The following is a 20,656-nucleotide window of genomic DNA, read 5'->3' as shown; positions in this document are numbered from 1 at the left end:
TCCCAAATTTTTGTTTTAGTGCACAGTCATTTTGTGACGGTTTAGAAGGGGAAGTGCATTGGATGGCAGCGGTTTTTGGCGCCTCACGCATGCATGCGTTGCATTCATCAACGGCAGAGTGACGTTCGCCCTCTTCATTCCGACAAACAAACCGGATGAGAATGAAACGATGCCGAAAACCACAAAGCAGAACTCAGAATGAAGCAATAGGGGACAGAAACTGAGAAGAGAATGGATACCAAAACGGAAGATCTGGGGAGCTTAAGCGAACTCCAAATACTCAAGAATAGTTTTGGAAAATATTGGAAATATTTCCAAAACAAACTATAATACTTTAAAAGGGGGTTTAAGGATACAGATCCAAGCTTTCTAAACTGTTTCTTATATTTCGAAAATTGATATTTCAAATACCCATAATAATCCATCCAATTTACAATAGGATTACAGGGTATTTAGGGCCAAAGGAAGTAGAATTTTGTGGCAGCTACATACCTTCTTCCCTTACCCAAAATATTGTTTCATTACGCTTTGGCCGGCAACATTGTCGTCTATACTTGGTGGCACCCAGATCTCCTTGGAGTTCTCCACCCGCTGCACCCTCCGCTATACTCCTTTGGCTGCTTTTAGTCCTCATCCCGCCCAGAATCTCTTCATCCAAACGAAGCTGGCGAACGTGATGGTTTCGAGCATATAAATCAGATTTTTGGTCCAAAAGCGGTGCCGGACGTTGCCTGATGAAAAGTCGCGACAAAAAGCTTCTGCTCTTGTCCGCCTGTTCTCCTAGTGTCCCGCCTTCTTCCTGCTCGGGCTACTACCATGGCATCCCCCATCCCAATTTAAGTACACGCCGTCGCCCCATCTTGCTGAAAAGCCACGAAGAATTGATGGCCACTTCAGAGACAATGACAACGACGGCGACAGCACGAAAAGCGTAAGCTCCACTCGAAGAAAAAAGTCTAGAAATTATGTCTAATTATGAATAGTTTTTGGGTAGAAAATGACTTATTTTTAGAAGAAAAACTAAGCTTTAAAAATGACTTTTTATTAAAAAGATTGTGACTCATAAAAAGCTATTGATGGTCTAATGTCTTATCTACATTTTGTATTATCATGGCTGGATCATGGCTGGATTATAGCTTAATTATCTTTGACTTTCAAGTATTGGCTTTTAAAAAACCATTAAAAGCTTATTCAATTTATTTATCAATAGTCTGGTAATATTGCGCTTCAGAAACTGGCCTAGACCTCGCAGTTTTTAGTTTCCAGTGCACCAAATTGCGTGTCCAGCTGAGTGTTGGCCCCCATCCGCCATCCCCCGCCCCAGCTCTTTTGTCGCTTTTTTGGCCTAGACCCCCCCCTTGTTGCAGCTTCTCTGCTTCTTCGGTTGTTTGCCCAGCGAGGCGTTAAAATGTTTGTTTGCATTAATTTGCAGCAGACGACAACGGGCGGTTGATGATGATGATGACGGAGGATCAGGATCCGTGCATGACCAGGGGCTGGTATTATGAGAGGGGGTGTTAGCCAAGCCTGACAACGATGAGCTTACCAATTAGCGCTACCCCTCGAAGCTGGGCGTGGCATGTGTCAAAAACTGTGCCTCCAAAAATGCAGCCCGCACAGCGCTTTTGAAGTGAAAGTTTGGAGCTTCTTTTTGCTGAAGAAATTCTGGATAAATAGAAATAGTTTTACAAAGAAGGTTCAATTTTCCAACGCACCACGCAGGAGAAAAAAATTCTATAAATTTTCTCTTTATATATAGAAATATTTACTGAGAGAATCTTGTAGAATCTATCAAGGATTCTAAGATATTTTCGCAGGCTATGTCTTGCCATTAAATTAACAAATTAGTATGCCTAGTATAAAAGATTAAATATTTGTCTGGCATGTTAATTCATAGACAGAATTAAATTCCGGGAATTTTCCATCTCAGCTTGGGAGACGAATTCCGAGTCGTGGTCGGAAAGTATGCTATACATTTTCAGGTTCTAACAGGAAGGAGATTAAAGTCAAGGCTCGAATGTATATGTGTGTGTGCGTGCACTTCAAACACTTGGGTGAAAATGTTAAGCCCGCAAGTTTTGCCTTCTCTCCTCTATTTACATACAAATTTTCCCAATTATGCAATCATTCAACTTGATTTGGCTTCCTTTTCTTGACTGATTTTCAGGAAAAAGAGCCGAGAAAGGGCGGCGGCCGGCGGACTTGGGGAAGGTGAAAAGAAAGTCCGCTGGAGCTGAAGCAGGCAAATTAATTGTTAACTTTAAGCAAACAACAAACGCAATCAAACGTGGAACTACCAAGAAAAAAAAAATAAAAGAAATGTTTGAAAATCAAGTGAAAGGGGCGAAAAGGAAAGGGAAATAAAATTAAATGTTTCCCGAGTAACGACAAAAGGCAAACAGTAAATGTGCAGAAATCGCAGAGGTTACCTTTATATTTCGTTTGCTCCCTTAAAATTCCATTTCTTCGGCGATTTTCCCGATTTCTCTTCTCGATATCCCTTTACTTTTACTGACTGTTCCTGCCTTTGGCAGGACCCTACTGAAGTCTCAGATTTAACTTATAGGTGACGAAAAGCAACGAGATAATGCTCTTGAAAAAATATGTCATATTTCTTTCAAGGTTTAAGAATCTTTAAAATAGGGAGAATAATATCCCTTAATAATAATTAATTAATAAATAAGCTAAACTATATTTTAATTTCATTTAAAGAAAGAGACTTTCCCCTTTGGTGAGATCATGGTAATATTGTGATTTCTTTTTATATTTCTTCTTAAAATATAATATATTTTTCTTCAATATTTTCAAATAACCTCTTACTTAGAGTATTTAAACACGAATATTTCGGCAAACTTACCTTCGAACTTTTCATATGCAGCGAAGCTTAACTTTTCCGGTACATAAGATGAGCCGCGTCGCGAACCAGCCCCTACTGCTGCCCCTGCCCCTGTCACAGCCACGCCCCCCGGAACTTCCGGCAGGGTTGCTGCCGCCAACGACGAAGTCGGCGTGGCCAAGAGCGTTGTCTCCTCACTCAGAATCGGGGGATTGGATTGCGAATTGGAGCTACTGCTATTGCCCACCGAAGACTTCTCGACCGTGAAGCTGGCGACCTTCTTTAGCACATTGCTCGACAAAAGGGGCGTGGTGGGTGTACCAAAGCCCGGGGGCGGCGGTGGCAGTGGCAGGGGCGCCGTGTCATCCTCGACATTGTCAGTAGCGAGTACCACTGCTGGCGGTGCTGCAGAATTCGTTTGAGACTGCACAGGTGTTTGAGATGATTTAAACGAAATTATAACAGTTGATTGCGTTTCCAGCGACGATGGCGCGGCTCCTCCAGCATTTCCTAAAAGTCCTGACGCTCCTGCGAATGAATGAATGAATGACGAGGCAATGGCATTAGCCGGATAAATTTGTATAGAAATTCCTGAGTTTATTTGGGGCTTTTGGCCCGAGCTTGCTGGCTGCTTAAATAAGTGAAAAATTGAAGATAAATGTATTCAGGCGGCGCATAAGTCACTTCCCATAATTACTGGTTAAATTGTAAAATATTCCGCAAACATTTGCCAATCATCAATCATTTCTTAAAAATTCTATAGAACATCTGATTTATTGGTATTATGTTCAAAGTAAAAAATAGTTGCAGTGTTTATCGAATGACTTGATAAATAAATTAAAATTTCTGTTTACTTTGTGGCTCTTTAGTTTGTTTTGCTTTTTTCGGGAAGCTGAAAATTTTAATATGCTAAAGAACGTCACGTCAATATTTAAATGATTTACAATCATAAAATCGAAATTCATGTACAACAAGGGCATAAAAAATGGCTCCTGCTGCCGGCAAAATAAACATACAATTTTTCTAGTGCATTAAATCTTCCATTACCTTCCCCCTGGCAGGACCTGGCCAATCAGGACTTCACCTCCCAGGGTTTGGAGGTGGGAGGCACTTTTTTATGGTCCCTTCACTCCGATTGAGTAGACCCTGCGGAGCGCTTATCGCAGCCCATCATCATTGACTGTGTACCCAAGTGGTTACGCCGACCCTGGCATCTGCCCCTGATCCAACAGCAGCCGCGGACCCCCCGATTTCGCCTACAGGCCTTCGATTTGGCGGAAAACTCCCGCGTGTATCATTCTATGTAACATGATTTAATTAAAATTTAAACTTACGTTTTTTTTTCCAGCCGCTTGGTTGGCTGGATGGTTTGTTTCAGAGCCGCCCCTGCGGAGTAACAACAATGGGGATTCAACAAAGTCAGAAAAGGAAGCTGAAGCTCCGAGCCTGAAGCGCCTGTTTCCGGCCAACATTTTGTAAACAATGAAGACGTGTTTGCAATTTTTAAGTTTTTACAAATGTTTTTTTGTTACTCGGTAGTATTTTTTCGGCGCTTTATTTTCAGCTCTTCTGGGTATTCGCGAGCGATATGCCATATACCCCAAGCCGAAGGCCCGAAAAAAGCACCGAACCATGTTTGCTTTTGTTTATCGAGCTGAGCGAGTTGGGTGAACGCAATTAGAGGAAGCTGGTGGGCGGGTCGGGGCCAGGAAGGGCCTGGAGAGGAGTTTTGGGGCCACTTTAGCCGGGGCAATTATATATTTAAAATATCATGTGAGGGGGGACGTGGGAGTGAAACGAGTCCTTGCATAAATGTGCCAATAATTACTTTTGGGTCCTGCTTGCTTTTGTTACATTTTTTTTCCTACAAGCATTATTCTCGCATCTTTTTTTTTCTTAATTTTTTTTTTTTGGGTAAAGGCGTCGCTGATCGGATCAGTTTGAAAAACAAAGACAGAAAGGGTTTCGGGGGAGGTGGGAAAATTTGAGAGACGGCTTGCTACATGAGTTAATTAAAAAACTTTGCGTTAAGGTCCTGCCATCGTCCTTTTTGTTGGATATTTTTTTCAATGTTGGTCAAGAAAAGTATCAAGTTCATTAAGATATTTACAGATGTTTAAGAAATAAGAAAAAATATGTAATTAAATAATTAGCAAGCTTCTCATAATAGAAAAAAAAGTTCATAACTCCTTAATAGTTTAAGTATTTTTAAAACACATTAAATTTTAATATCTTTAGCATTTTCTGAAAAATTTGCTTAGTTGCTTTTTTGTGCCATCACCTCTGAAGAGACTTAGGGCTCTTGAATTTTTTGAAAGGACATGTGCGGAAGGTGCAGCCCTCGAGTCTACAGTTTGGCAAGCACTCCTGTGCGACCCGTGTTTACTCTTGAAATTGGCGCAGAGAAAAATAAGCAACAATCCGCACAAAAAAGGGACAAGCTTTTAGACATCTCTTCTCCCCAACATTTTTTTTTTTTTGAAGGACTCAAGGACCACTCAGTAGAGCACACATATGGCTACAAGTGGAACAACAAACAGGACCAGAAATTTTGAAAATCGAGAGAGAGGGGTAAGCCTTTTTTATTTAATTCATTTAAATGTTTAAGAAACTAAATTCTGAAACATTAATAGACTAAATATTTTAAAGACCTAATGGTAAATATTAAATGATATCTCACCTGATTCGATTGGGGTTGCAACACCTGACGTTTGACTGACGGCTGCCGTAAATCTGGATGACAGATTCTGCAACTCCACCTTTTTCGCCTTGGAGACGTTGAATAACTCCCCATTTCCCAGCGGTGAGTCCACGCGATTTCCAGATCCACCCTCCATATTTCCTGGGGTCAAGGGTGATCCAGTGCCACTACCCAGGACTTGGGCCAGCTTCTTGCCCAACTGCAAAGCCATTAGTTCGTCCGGCGAACTCTCCGCCGGGCTAATCGGTGCTACCAATAGATCCGAGCTGAGCAATATGGCCGGCTGGGCTTCCTCAACCTCCTGCAGGTCATTGGCTATGGTTAAGCGGTACACCTGTGATATACTCAAGCAGGCCAACTTATCCTTGACACAACGTTGCTGCAATTCGTGAACCCCCTCGGCTGTACTCGGCGAACAAGTGTCCACTGAAGTCACACTTATTTCGCTCAGTGGACGATCGCGTTTTGATTGTGGAATCCGGACGAGGTCGTTCTTAGCTGCATTTAGATACTGTTTGGGTTCGGCTATTTCCGGGACGGGATCTGTGAATAGGGAATCATTGCTTGAGCAGGTTGTGCACAGGGATCTCTGGTCGTAGGGTATGGAATGGTGATGGATCGAGTTGGAATGATGGTGAAACTGCCGCTGTCTTTGGCGATGGGTCAGAGTGTCGTTGGAGGCATAGCAACAGTCGTCGCCGCTGCAGTTGTGGAACTCAAGGGAGTCGGTGCAATCCAAACTGATCACGTCGTCTATATTCGGATTTATTTTTAAATGCCAGCAGCACAAAGTCAAGAAACAGAAAGGTTTTCAAAATAGTTATAGAAAGTGTATGGAAGTTAGTTATAGAGAAAGGTTAGGAAATCCAAAATAAAAATTTTGAAAAATGTATAAGAAATATGAATACTAATCTGAACTTTTATCAAATCAAAAAAATTTTGAAAAAAATGTTTCTTGATAAGCAGTTTTGTAATATTTTAATGGCTAGTTTTCTGATTATTATTTCTTTGAATTTTTCAATAAACTGCCAAAAATGAAAACAGAACAATGAGCTCACTTTTTTGATTATTTCAAAAATAAATAAGTCTGCCAACTGTTCGTTGAATGATTTATTTGGCATTAATTCGCGACTCTGATGGCTCATTCACAAAAATGCGACATGTGTAAGAAATATTAATTAAAAAAAAGTAAATAAAAACAAGGCGCCACTGGAAAGAAACAGAGAGTGTGGATACCAGATATGAACTCTCTCCAAGAGAACTGGAAACCGAATGGAACTGAAAATAAAACCCAAAACTAAGCCCCAAAGAGCCGCAGAATTATGAAAATCTATATGGAAAAAGGTTGTGAAAGAAAAACAGGGAAATACATAGGTGTGTTCTACTGGACAAATGAAAATGAAAATGAGAAAGGTTAGAGAAAATCCCCCAAAAAAGTAAACAAAGAAAATCGTACACAACAGAACTCCAAACTGGTTTGGCTCTGGGCCACTTCAAAAGGGGAAAAAAGAGAGATAGGGCTAGTGAGTTGAGAAAGAGAGGGGGCGAATAAATAAGCGTTGGCGTCAGTATTTTTTCCTTTTTTCTCCCATTTAAACACGCACCACAAATTGTTTAATTTGTTGTCTATGGGTAATTAAAGAAAATTGAAACAAAAACAAAAGAGTCCAAAGGCAAAGATGGGTCTAGATAACAAAGGAAAAGGTACATCACAATCCCCAAAAAAAAAAGGAGAGAAAAAGAACACTGCTATCACACCTGTAGAGGTCGGTTTCGGTTTTTTGTTATTCTTGTTTCAGGTGAGCAAATTAGCTAATAATGGTTTTCATGGGAGCACTTTTCTTCAAACACAACTCGTCACTTTTCACAGAGTATTTCATCACATTGAGCTTACTTTTTATTTGTAATTTATACTATTTTTGTTAAAAGTTTAGATGGTCTTTTATTTCTTAGCTTGGAACGATCTGCGCGGAAGCGAGTTCAGTTACTAACAACTGGTTTGCCGAAGGGGGACTTGGGTTTGGCTGTCGGGGCCCCAACAGTGCGGAAAGACCCGCTGGAAGCCGCACAACCCAGAGAGGGAGCACTATTTTGAGAGAAATTCAGAGAAAAAGAGAAAAATGTGAACGATACGGGAGAGTAATGGGAATATATTTTTATGAGTCTTAAGCTCGAATTACATGGAACGAAAGCAGAGCAGAACAACAGAGAGGCATGGGGATCAAGGGAAAAGATCGAAGTCATGATACCCTAAAAGTATTATTCCAAAAAGACTTGTTGGTTTTAATTATTGTATTTTGAAAAATAAACATAATTTAAGTCATAAATCTTTAAATTATAATGAAGAAGAATTAACTAGTATAATAGTAGGTACAGGTTTGTTTTTATAACTATAAAAACTATAAGATTCTAAAATAACTTTACGAAATATTTACATATGTAGGTACTTTAAAAAACTTTTCTTAAAAAGTAAAAATATTATATTGCAGATCTGTAAAAATGTCAGTCTTTCATAGATTTAGACAGAATTTCTTCTGATAAATGTCTTCTTCTGATAAAACTGACATACCCTTTAATATTAATACCCATTAAAAAAAAAACTATTGCAGCGGCCACGACACATTAGACTTAGAACATCGCATGTGGTTTTTCTTTCTTTGGTGACTAAGTCTGAGCTTACCCGCAACAATATTGGTTGCTTCTGTTGCCACTTTTTCAGATGTTGCTGCAAAAAGCTTTTCAATAAACGCACAGTGATCATCATTTTCGTGGATATCCTCCTCGATTTTTAGAGATTTTTTCTTGGGTTTCGGTGGAGGCTTTGGTGGGGGTTGGGGTGCAATGCGTCTCTTTCGAGGTTGCTTGGTGGTCGGTGGGGGTTCCTGCAACGATTGGTGTTGCTCCTCAATGGACAGAATCCCCAAGGACTCGGCCTCCAATACATTGTCCTGATCGTCTTTAGATTTATTTGTCAGGTGACACAGTTGGCCAAAACTACAACGATCCTCCGTTTCCAATTGCAAGGACCTAAGCTTTTTCAAACGCGGAGGTTTGGCGGGCGCTTTGAAATAAATGAATTTTTGTTGCATACTTTTGTTCCGCAGCATTACTATATATATGAATCGTATTTCTATATTTAAACTATTGTAGTTGCCTTGGAAATCTTCTCTTGGATGGTGACATTTATTTTATATTTCATTTAGTCTATGTTTGTACATTTATGTATTGAACTTAAAGATTTATAGTTTGATGAAATCTTAAAATCTTTAATCGCCCACCTCTGTGTACATGGCTATTGTTTTGAGAACTCTACGTTTATAATCGCATTTTATTTAATTTTTTAAAATATTTTAGAGGAGAATTTTGATAGAAAAAAAAGAAAACTGACAGTTGCAATAAATGCTACTGTGAAACAAAATCTAAAATCGTATTTAATTATGGATTTATGCTTTGCTAAAAACAATAAAAAATTAAATGTACCTAAGGGCCTGTAAAATGTTTATTCCTTGAGGCTTTTATTGCATTTATTATTAGTTTTAAATTATTTTAAATCAAACTCTTAAATTCCATAAAGAATGCTCCCAAAAGTATGCAACGTATTTGGACTAGATTGTAAAATTTAGTATTTACACGCATAATTATTGCCACATCATAACAAATTGTAAACATCATTAAACAATTGTTAAAACTAGACTAATTAAACACACTACACATACACATATAAAATGGCGAAAAAGGATCTCTATTCAGGAGAGCGATAGAGAGGGGCATAGACAGATAGAGATAGAAGAGATGAGTGAGTTTTGAACTTTACATGGAAATGTACAAGCAAAACTATTAAAACTAATTGCCATAAATATTAGCGGCCAGCCACGTGCCATGCCCCAAAACTTTTTCACATTACAGTGTATGTATGTGTGTGTGTGGGTATAATTGTGTGTTAGCATTAGTGGTGTGTGTGCCCGAGTGGATGCGTGGGTGTGGGTGCTTAATTGAGCACGTTGCCCTGACTCCGCCACGGGCTGCAGTTCCAAAAATAAAAAAAAAAAAATACTGGTAAGCCGACTTCCAACAGCCATGCCTGGAGGTGCCACCCACCCATCGCCCATCACACCCTTTGGGTTTTTCGCTCCAAATCATGGCTATACACCAAGCGCCAAAGGGTATTTTTGATTATTCGATTTCGGTTGGCAGAGCTTGAACATGTGTTGTGGGAGGAACTCTAACTCTTTAACTTTCTACCTTTTTAATAAACTGATTCCACTTAAATCTAGGTCTGTATGGAACAAGAAGTACTGGCTAGTCGAGCAGGACTTTAGCGTGTCCTTTCTTTATACGATTTTGCTGGGGATCTCTTTCCTTTAGGCGCTGATTCTTGGCCCCCATGAATTATGAATTTATGCATTGAAAAAGGCCCCAAAAACAGCTGCGTGTGTGTGAGTAAATGAATTGCGAGGAGTGTGCCGTGAAGGGGGCAGGAGGGACAACCAGGGGCTATCATCTCTCATCGCTGAAAGGGAATTTTTGATATGAAGCCGCCACCCACAACCTTTCACACCCGTTTTTCCCTCCGGACCGGCACGTTTAGGATTTTTCGTTGATTTGATTTTAGGCTTTGGCTCCGCTGCAATGGCGAAAAAGCTTCTTGCACTTCATGGCGAAGAGGATATGGTGTGGGCGGGTGATTCTTTGGAGCCACCAAAGCATTGGGTATGATGAAGCATCTCTTTTTCGCTTCTGAATTGCTTTTTGATATGCGCCTCAGCCTTGAACGCGTTTTTTTTCGCAAGCGAGGAAAAACTAAAGCGCGAAAGAATATGGTACAGTCTGGGAAAAATTGTATCAACAAAAAAAATTAAATAGTAATGGTCTATAAAGTGTAATATTTGAAACTATGGGATTTTTTATTCTGACCATTTACCAACCATTACTTGAGCCAACAATCATATTACTTGACCTTGCATATAAATTTAACAATCATATTTAGCAAATTGAAAAGAAAATATATCAATCAACATCACTCTGGCTTCGTGGTATCCTTCCACTGCCACTTATCCTCCTGCCATTCAAAATTCAAAACTATTTCCTGCATTAAGCATTAAGAGTTCACTTTCGCGGATTGTAACCCTTTTCCACTCCACCTCCCATATTTTTCCAGTTTGAGTGATTTTTTTAACGTTTGTTTTTCTTTTCAACCATTTTTTTTTTCTTTTTTGTTTTTGTGGCATGAGTATTGAGGAAAAGTCAGACGCCTGAAGCTTTTGAACTCGAAGCGTTTTTCTTATGGCTGTTAATAGACAGTCGTGAGTTTTGAAGTGGGTCGCATTCTGATGCTTCTGTGTGTTCCTTCGCCCAGTTTTTGGGTTCTGTTTTTTATATATATTTTTTTTGCAGCTTTTTTTCTTTTCGTCCTGTTTTCAGTTTCCCAGTTGCTGAGTTATGACTGCGAACGTGCTTGCTTTTGAGCTTCTGTTTTCGCCTGGGTGTCTGTCTGTGTTCGGCTTAATATTTTTAAAGTGGGCGTCTTAAAGATTTCACATGAATAACTAAAATCTATAAATTTTTGATTTCACTTTGCCAAAAAAAGCACAACACTCAAAAAATAAAAGACAGGAGAACGAAGTAAAAAATATAATATTTCGAAGGAAAAATGCCAATAAGTTACAAGCAAGTCAAAAACTTGAGAGTTACGGCTTCGATGAGGGATGATGATATATGTATGCATATTGAGGGTCGAAGGGTTTTCGGGTGGGGATTTTGCAACAGACGAAGGTGCCACAACAATAACAACAGTCAAGTAAGCTCAAAATATCAGAAGAGTCAAGCGGTAGGGGTAAAAAAAGGGAGAGCACTGAGCGTAGAAAATTTCATAAAAAACTTCAATGAAAAGTTTATATTTTTTGTTCGCTTCTGTCGGGTTATTTTTTTTGTGTTTTTTATCCATTGTTAAAAAAGTTACCCGAAAAATTCTTATTTAAACTCCGCTTAAATTGCAATAAAGTCAAGTTGAAGAGAGTTTGATGTACAGTGTCTCAAATTTGTTTAAATAAATGTTTAAATACTTTAATAAAACAAAATTTAGTTTTCGAGGAACAAGAAACTACACTTTTTAATAAGTCTTATTAAAGCTTAAAAGATTTTAAGATTTTTTATTGCTTTTATATTTATATCTTCGAAACGCACTGTAGTCTGAAGTTGCAGAGTTCAGTATTAAAACAAAAGTCCCCAAAAACAAAAAACTACAAAAAAAGGAGGAAATCTGAAGGAACAAAAAAGTTGGAATATTGAAAAATGCAAGGGTCAAGCTGGGAGTGGGTCGGAGGAGGTTTTTTTTGGAAAAATAGAAAAACGAACTAACAAACTGAATTTGATGCATACTAACAATGTCTGAAAAAAATAACAACAATAAGCAAAGTAAGTTCCCCAACAAGGAATCAACAATATAAATAACAACTAAAGGATACACCGAGAAGAAAGTTTTCAAAAGGAAGGTATTTTTAAAGCTTAAATGTCAAAAAAGGTTTAAGGTAATAAGATAAAATAATATATCCTTGAAGTTACTTTTTAAAACCCACTTCAAGAATATATCTTTCATCCTAAAAATTGTGTCTTACAATTTTTATTGTGCATTTCTAGGGCATCTTGGGAATTAACTTACGAAAATCTATTTGTTCGGCGCCGTTATCCAATTGTCCCTGCTCCGCTTCCACTTCCACTTCCGCTTCCGGTGTGGTCCAGTCCCCGCTTCCATCCCTGGCCACCAGACTGCCCTCCGATCGGGTTTTGGTGAAGCCAGGTTTGGTTTTCGGTTTTGGTGAAGCCAGGAATGCCTCGCGAATCCTTTTCTGTCCCACAAAACGGCTCAGAACGTGCATTCGACTGCTCCGGCGTTCAATCAGGGCCACGCCCACACCACCCACATCGCCCACTTCCCGGGTAATGCCGCTGGTGCCGCCCACTCCCATCCGCACTAGACTGCCGCCACCTGGCGGTGACTTTTCATAGCTGTTTGCCGCTCGATTTTGTGAGTTTCCCATGTTGATGCAACTTTTGCTCCTCTTGCTCCTGGGTTGGTTGTTGTCGTTGTTGTCTCTGGTGGCAGCGCTGCGGTACTGTAAAAGAAGTTTACAAAAATCAATTAAAAAACTTTTCAATCAGTCGCATTGTTTGCGTGGGGTTTTAAAAAAATGTTTCTCAGGTATTTGCTCTGAAAATACTCTACAAATTGTTTCGTAAAGGATTTAAAATACAAAATGGTTTATTTTCATTCTATAAAAATTATATAATGAAAATACCATTTTTATTTTTTTAATCTATAATCAATTACAGATTAATAATTTGATTTTATGAAACAAATTGCAGGGAGTTTCAAGTTCATTGTGAAATTACAGACTAGTTTTTTATCCTTCTCGAAGGCTAACAACTTTTTTATTGAAAAATAGTTTCAGAAATATGAAATGAATTAGTTGACAGAGGCACCTGAAGGGAAATAAGTCTGACTTTGGAATCGAACAGTAGATGGCAGACCTGGGTTGGTTGACAAAAAGTTGCTACCATAGTTGTAGGATTTCTAAAGCCAAGTTCGATTACTGGGGATGGGTTAAGGTGGTAGTGGCCATTATTCTGGAGCTTATTCCTTTGCTGCCATGTCAATAGCCAGTTGCTCAAGGCCATTGGCCATGTAGTTTCAACTGCATTTTCATCCTTTACTTCTTCAGCTTCTCAGTTGAAATTTTAAACTTTTACTTTTTGGAAAAACTTTTGCATAACATTTCCAAAGACTAATGATCATTAGGGAGAGGGTTAGGGATATTTCATCTATCAAAAATAAATAAATACGATTCAGAGCTCATCCTTTGTTGGTCGTTTCTAAGGTGGGTTGGTGGTGTCTAAAAATCGATTAAATTAGAATAAAAGTTTTCAAGGTTTTAAAGTTTGGAATATGGAAAAATTATAAAACTACAAATGTATAGCTTTCATATAGTCTTTACCCACCCAATATTAATATTCTCAGAGTTTGGTTTACTATCTTATAAGATAAAAATTGTCATATCAATCAAGTTCAATGACTTTATCAAAATCTGTATCTATAATTATTTTTTCGGCTTTACTAAGAGAGCGTTTTTTACAAAAAAAAAAAAAAAAAGGCACAGAACTGTAAGAACTCACGACTCTCTCATAAATCACAATAAAAACAAATTAGAAATTTTTTATTGGCCGAGGACAGGGACCACCTTGTTTTTATTAGGCCTCGAAAAATGGTCGACTAATTGAAATAATGAAGGAGGAGAGGGACGGGCCCCGGGGAGAGGTGTTAAAAATTGTTGGCCAAAATTAATTGGTAGCAATAAATTGCTGACTGTTGTCCGCCCACGTGACTCATTTTGTTGTACTTCAGGTCTTCAAAAAAAAAAAAAAAAAACTCACCCCTCATTTTAGAGGATATCAAGCCGGAAAAGAAATTGAGACACACTTGAATAAAAAGTTAAACAAAATATTTTTTGAATTTAAGTAATTTTTTTACTTGAAAATTTTAAAATACATTTTTTGAAACCGAATTTATAGTCAAAATTCTGTATTTTGACTTTAAATACTATGCATGTGTCCTTCACACAAATCAGTATTCAATTATAAAGAAAATGTAACATGGAGGGTCCCTATGAATGTTGGGGTTTCTTTGCCATGTGGAGGGTGGAGGAGGGGCGACAGTGGGGGGCTTGGCAAAGGAAACCACGCGAAACACATTTTCTTAATTGTGTCAAAAGCGCAATTTTCTGCAATTTGTGTGAAAGAAAGTGAAAGCAAAGCACAAAAACACTTGTGTTTATAAACGTAAGCCGAAAGCTTACGCATTTGAAACAAATCTCCACACACACACACACACACTCACATACCCACCTGAGTGTTGAAAAGAGAGAGCTATAGAGACGAAGCTGCCTCTCTTTCTTCCGGTGCAATTTGTTGAACAAATCTGATGTTGCTGTTTGGTGCTGTTGGGCTTTCTCCACCGCCCTCCTAAACACCACCCGGAAAAAGAAAATCGGGCGCGGCTGGCCCTCTGCTCACTATTAATACATATACATACACATATGTTTTGATTGTGTGTTTTGGGTTGATTTTTTGCACCCTTTTCGGTACTAATGTTTGAGGTTCGTGAGTTCTCCTATTTCCGCACTTTGGCTTCACTTCACTGCCTTAATGGCCAGAATTTCACTGATTAGTTCTGCGATCTAGCAATTTCCGTTTCCGTTTAGCATTTCTGCCACTTGGCTTGCACATGGCCGACACCCAAGAAAATATTTGTTAGCACTTTTGTTATTTAATTGCAAAGTGCAGGAAAAGCTGAAAAACTGCAACTGCAGCTGTCAGATGAAGTGTCACAACAAAGCGACCGAATGCCCGAAAGAGAGCCGACAGGACTGCCGAGGCGAGAGCCGAGCGCTGAACAGCTGACTCATAGTCCTAGGACAACAAAATGGGAGAGCACTATTCGGCGAAGCAACAGCGGGAAAAATCGATGGCACACTAACTGTGAATCCAACGAACCCATCCATGGCGGTGAGCAGCGAGAGAGTTAGCAATGTGCGAAATTTGGAGAGCACCTTGTGTCTGATAACAGCTGAGAGCGTTTGTTATGACTTTGATTCTTATTATTTTTTAGGGGGTTGCTAAGGCTATCATATACCCTGTAAAATATATATCTTATTTTTTTAGTATTATACAATTTTTGTTATCTTAGTCTTTGGTCCGTATATGTGATTTCTATGTTACACGTCTAAGAAATGATATTTTTTAAGAGGTCTTTTAGTTTTCATAAAAACTACATTAAAATGTATTTTTGAATATTTTGATAAGAAGTATTATAAATAAAACAAGTAATTTATTAGACTTTTATTCACCTTTCACTTGCCTTTATGCATTTTTTCATTAAACTGCGCCGGGCTGATAACAGCTTAGAATGTTTTTATATAGATTTGATTATAACGTTTTTATTTTTGTGGAAGAAATGATAAGGTTTTCAGTTAACCCGAGAGATATATTTAAAATAGTATTTAATGCAGCACGACAACTAGGCGTATACTTAATTTACTTTTATTTCGAAAAAATCTTTGTTTTGTTATGTAAAATAAGTTTTACTCTTAAATATCTTGTTAAAAATAATAAAAATAAACTATTTTTCTCAAAACTTCCTAGCCAGCTAGTCTTCGTTGGTTGAGAAATTCGCTTATAGATTCCAATACCGATGCGAAACCCTAATTGTAGCTCACATCTTGGTCAGGCAAATCGAATCGAGCGCCTCATTAGCATCGACCATCGGGGGACTTAATGTTGGGGTTACGATACAGGGCAGTCGAGCCATGACTCATTGTCCAGGCACAATCAACAAACACACACTGATATAAATACGCTTACACGCTTGTACACAAATACATACAAATGGAGCAGGTCCCCGGGCAATTGCAATTGTGATTTTATGAGCTTTTCCGGGCTAACTTCTGTGGGGGGTTTTGAGCATCAATGGCTCGGCTGTGGTTTATACGCGAGTTTACACAGAGAAAATTTGTTTAAAATAAAATATAAGACTAAAGCTTTAAAACTAAAAAAAAGTATGTTTAATATATGTTAAATATATGTTGAAAGTTTTCCCTAAGTTTAAAATAAAATATGTTCCAGTCCATATAAAATATGCAAAGCTTGTGTATATTTTTTTCAGTGCATAAGCGCTTATGAAGCTCACCTCTCTCTTATTTTTATTTTATTTTATTATTCGTGTACTCTCCCTTTAACCTTTGGGGCAGTGAGAATAAAAAACGGACTTTCGAACATGAATAAAAATAAAATTTTGCTAATTTGCTTGAATGAATGATTAAAAGGGGGGTCTTTTCAGTCTTTTCAAATGTTAAGATAGGAGAAAGAATTCCCCCTTAAACGATGATGCAATATAATAATACTCTGTTTTTATATTCGCCCGTACAGTGTTTACTTTTGCTGGTGTGACCGGAGTTGGTCAGCTTTATTGAGATTGTCTTATGTTTACTCAATGGATTTAAAAAAAGTATTTTTAATTGGGAGTTGGTTGCTGTTTAAACGAATAAGAAATACTCTTTTTAACATTTTAGCTCTAAGTCTTATACATGAAGCTTATAGAGCAATTATCCTACTTATAGAGCTACTTATAGAGAGCTTATAGAGCTACTTATATCAGCTATTATCCATTTGTTTGGTGTATAAGACTAATTGAATAATTTCTAACTGACAGAATTTTTCAAAAATAATTTTACGAGCTTACATTAAAAATAAGAAAAGTAATTTTTTAAAACAATATTAAGATAATCTACAAAATTGTTCTTTTATGATCTGTAATGCCCACTCTTAGTTAGGGTATTTAAATCGTATTACTTTTTATCTTGGCTTTTTTATGGTGTTTTATTTTTGTTTTCGCTGGGGCGTTAATTTTTTCGGACTTTTCGCACATTTCTTATTGTGCCCCCAAACCCCCTCTCTCCCTCCTACCAACATTTTTTGTGGGTCATCACCATGTGAGGGTGTGTGTAGGTGTGTGGTGTGTGTGATTGAGCGATTGTTGTTGCTACAACAATTACTGTTGGAAATTTTTTGTTGCTGCTGCTCAGCTGATAAGCCGTTTATTGCTGCCTGCTACACAACTTGGATAAGGAGACTTATGAACGGACAGACGGACGGACAAACGGACACATGGACGGACGTAAGTAGCCGTGGGTCCGAGAATCCGATTAGATTTATGCATTTCGTAACTCATTAGCCGACTCAGATGCGATTTGTGCGACTAACGAAGGGAAACGGAACTGGAGAAAAGCGTTTTTAATTAGCTCATGAAAGATTTCCCAATTTAATTGGACTTAATGCATGTGGGCGAAATCCAGAGAAAAGTTTCCTTCACAAAATGTTGCACTTCTTCTTCTTCTTTGGGACTGGGTGGGTGGATTTTAATTAATTTTACACGACATCTCGGCGAGAGAGAGTGCATGCTGAGGCCTTGGGAATGCATTTTGACACATTGTTTGACAAATTGCCAGACGCTGGGGACAAACCAACTCACACACTTTTAACAAAAGACACACTCGGCAAGAAAAGGACGCAAAAAGAGATAGAGAAAGAGATGGCGAGCGGTGGGCTGGTGGCGGCGGCAGGTAACAGAATCATCAAAGCTAAACTTGACGGCAAACTTGTGTCGTTGACGCACAAGTTTAATGCCAAAAGGCAACGTAAGGCTGCCAACGAAGCCCGGATAAATTGAGTCGGTTTGGGGCGTAGATGGAGGGTCTATAAATAATTTATTAACATATACAAATTCACAAATCAAACACAAAGCAGAACTCAGGTATCCTTGTCCCAAAAATATGCTTAAAATGTAACCCTTTAGTTTTATGAGAAACCCCTCTTTTTGGTAAGCCCCTGTCAGCCACACGCAGGTGCATTGACAACAACAATGTTGCACTAACTGCTCTTTTTGGCAACGCGCAAAATGTCGCCCGCAACATGGCGTATGAGCAATGTCTGAGCGCAGCACAAATAGCAACAATAGCAACTTGGAGAAGCACAAATACAAACAACAAGAACAATCATCATCTGGCCGGAGCATCCAATACGCTCCAGGGGCAGCTAAAACGGTGCCACCACCCTAGCCACCCAACCCCCTTTTAAGCCCCACTAACCCCCTTCGATCCAACGACAAAGTCAGTTATGGTCAATAAAAAGCAATGCGAACTGGGCCAAGCGACAATGAGAAAGCGCCAGCGATTTGGATTAAGCACTGAGACAAATTTTAAGAAGCTTAATAAATTAAAAATAATTTATTTTTGTATAAAAAGTAACCAAATAGCTGCCATTTTGATTTTTTATTGCCATAGTTCTATTATAAATAAATGATATTGAAGTCCTCTTTATATTTTTGAAGTGTATTCAATTGGGATCATGTTGGACGATGAGACGCAGTCTAGAAAAGCGGACAACAGATGGCGCCAGTGGCAGTTGCCCTAGAGATGATAGCGTGAAATTGCACGGAATTGGCCAAAGGGAGGTGCAAAACAGGACTCGGTGCAATGTGGGCGTGGCCCAGCCAAACGAAAGCCTAATGAAAGGAGCACACTTTACGTGCAGCTGGGATTTGTGACAGGAAAGCATCGGAGTGGGAAAATTGGACCAGGTCATGTGCTCACGTATTGGATGGAAAAGCCGTTTGTCATTAAAGTTCCTGACTTAATTCTATCTGAAAGATACAGACATTTTACGCCATTAAAGCAATCCTCCAATGCAATTGGATCAACATTAACCAAGATCCCTCGGCCAACCCGGGGCACTACAAAATGGACTACCAAAATCTAAATTGCGTGTGTCCCAAAAAATCACTCGAAATTTGACCGCAATTTCGCACAGAGTTTCGCACACGTTTGTGGAAAGTACGGCCAAACTAACCAACAAAAAATATTCACGTGTTGCGACGAAATGAAAATTATTTTAAATTATAGCCCGTTCCAGGCCTAACGAACCCCCCTTCTATCCACCACAACCACATGTTAGCCCAAATATGCCAGAGACAGGTTACCAAAATGTAGCCACGTGTAACCAAAAACACATTTTCAACAATTTGTAGATAAAAGTGGATCTAATATTATGCATTGGCTTGAAAAATAATTCCAAAAATTAGAGGTGTAAAGTTGATGGAGGGAAATCTATGGATGGAGTTTATAAAAGATAAAATTTCAGACCAAGCACCCAGATTTTATTAAACCACTTGTAGTCTGCTATCCTAAATACCGACTCTTATACATTTTTTATCCCCTCGTAATGACACGCCCATACTCCCACAGATACGCCCCCACAGATGCATACCACTACAGACACACCTACACATACAGAGAGAAAAAGAGACAGATCGATCCGTTCGTATTGGACACCGTTTGCAGAGCTGCAACTTTAATTGCTTTGGTGGTTTGTGCCAAATTAGATTCTGCGGTTTTGTCGCGTCGCCATTCCGGTAATCGAGGATGTACTGTACAGAGTGAGGACTTGCCTGGGGGGGCAAGGGGCGATGGGTGCTGGTGACTGGTGACTGGGTGGTGTCTTGGCCATCACCTTTTCCCAAAACTCAATCGAATTGGAGCTAAGAGCTGACGCCGACTATGCACATGGCATCTGACTCTGACGCTGACGCAGACGCCCATCAATTAAACTTGTCAATGAGAATGCGATGCAAAAGCAGCAGAAACAGCGACAAGAATCCGGGGAATAAGAATTAATGGTTAGGGGGTGAAATGGTATCGGGGGTTTAAGCCATTTTGCCTTCAAAGCTCTTCTAAAAGTTAACTACATTTAACGTAACTCAATGATTTTCAAATTAGGAAAGTAGTTTAAAGGACACGTTTAGCTTTGAATTTCGGGTAACAGGTATGGTAATTCAATTAAATGCTAAACTTTTCTGAAATGTAAACTTTAATATTCCAAGGATATTTCTACAATATCCAGTCCAACCTTACACATTTAAGCATGGCCTGAAGCTTAAAAACAACAACCAAATTCTTTTCAATGCAATCAACAAGGTCCCAAGGATAAGTAGCTCTACATATTTCCAGCAAATGTTATCCTAACTTTTTTTTTTGGGTAATTTTTTTGGTTTGATATAGAATTTGTAAAAAAAAATTTAATGCAAATGCGGGTGAAGAGCGAATTTTTTTCTTTCTATATCCCAATTTCCATTCGTGATGGCCGCGGGCCATTGACATGACTCTCTAGTCTTGGTTTTTATCCTGGTGGCTTGTCCTGTCGTTATGGACTCTGGTCTGTGGTCCTATCTACTATCTCAACAATTGTACGCACCAAGAAATTGATTTATTTTTGTTTACGCCAAAACAGCAAAAAGTTTACCACAATTTTAGCTTCTCTCCTTATAAATGCTGGGGGCCAAGTTTTTGTTGGTTTATTCTTCTGTTTATTGTACACAGAAGAAAATTATAAGTATTTACAGATATGATCTATTAAGGATATATAATTCATTTTTATTGAAAAAATTAAAAATTTTTAAAATAGTTAAGCCTGAAAATATTTTGTTTATTTTTTTTAGTAATCTTATATATGGAATA

At 38.6% G+C, this 20,656-nt stretch overlaps 1 protein-coding gene across 4 annotated transcripts in view; it reads right to left on the bottom strand.

Moving 5' to 3' along the window:
- The window catches only part of capu (formin protein cappuccino), a 31,706-nt gene that overhangs the window by 9,000 nt on the left and 2,050 nt on the right, over window positions 1-20,656 (bottom strand). Inside the window, exons 2-5 of one of the 4 annotated variants that reach the window (XM_017233450.3) lie at window positions 12,196-12,649; window positions 8,218-8,598; window positions 5,517-6,080; window positions 2,858-3,364 (exon numbers count right to left, since the gene is read on the bottom strand). In XM_017233450.3, the coding sequence (XP_017088939.3) occupies window positions 2,858-3,364; window positions 5,517-6,080; window positions 8,218-8,598; window positions 12,196-12,649 (1,906 nt within the window). Of the gene's footprint in view, window positions 1-2,857; window positions 3,365-5,516; window positions 6,081-8,217; window positions 8,899-12,195; window positions 12,650-20,656 lie in introns of those variants that run through there. The other 3 variants (XM_017233445.3, XM_070277569.1, XM_017233447.3) reach the window with 3 other exon arrangements.

Source organism: Drosophila bipectinata, chromosome 2L, assembly GCF_030179905.1.
Source record: "Drosophila bipectinata strain 14024-0381.07 chromosome 2L, DbipHiC1v2, whole genome shotgun sequence".
Classification (NCBI taxonomy): Eukaryota; Metazoa; Arthropoda; class Insecta; order Diptera; family Drosophilidae; genus Drosophila; species Drosophila bipectinata.
The sequence above is the reverse complement of the archived record's forward strand: the minus strand, read 5'-3'. Positions and strand labels throughout refer to the sequence as shown.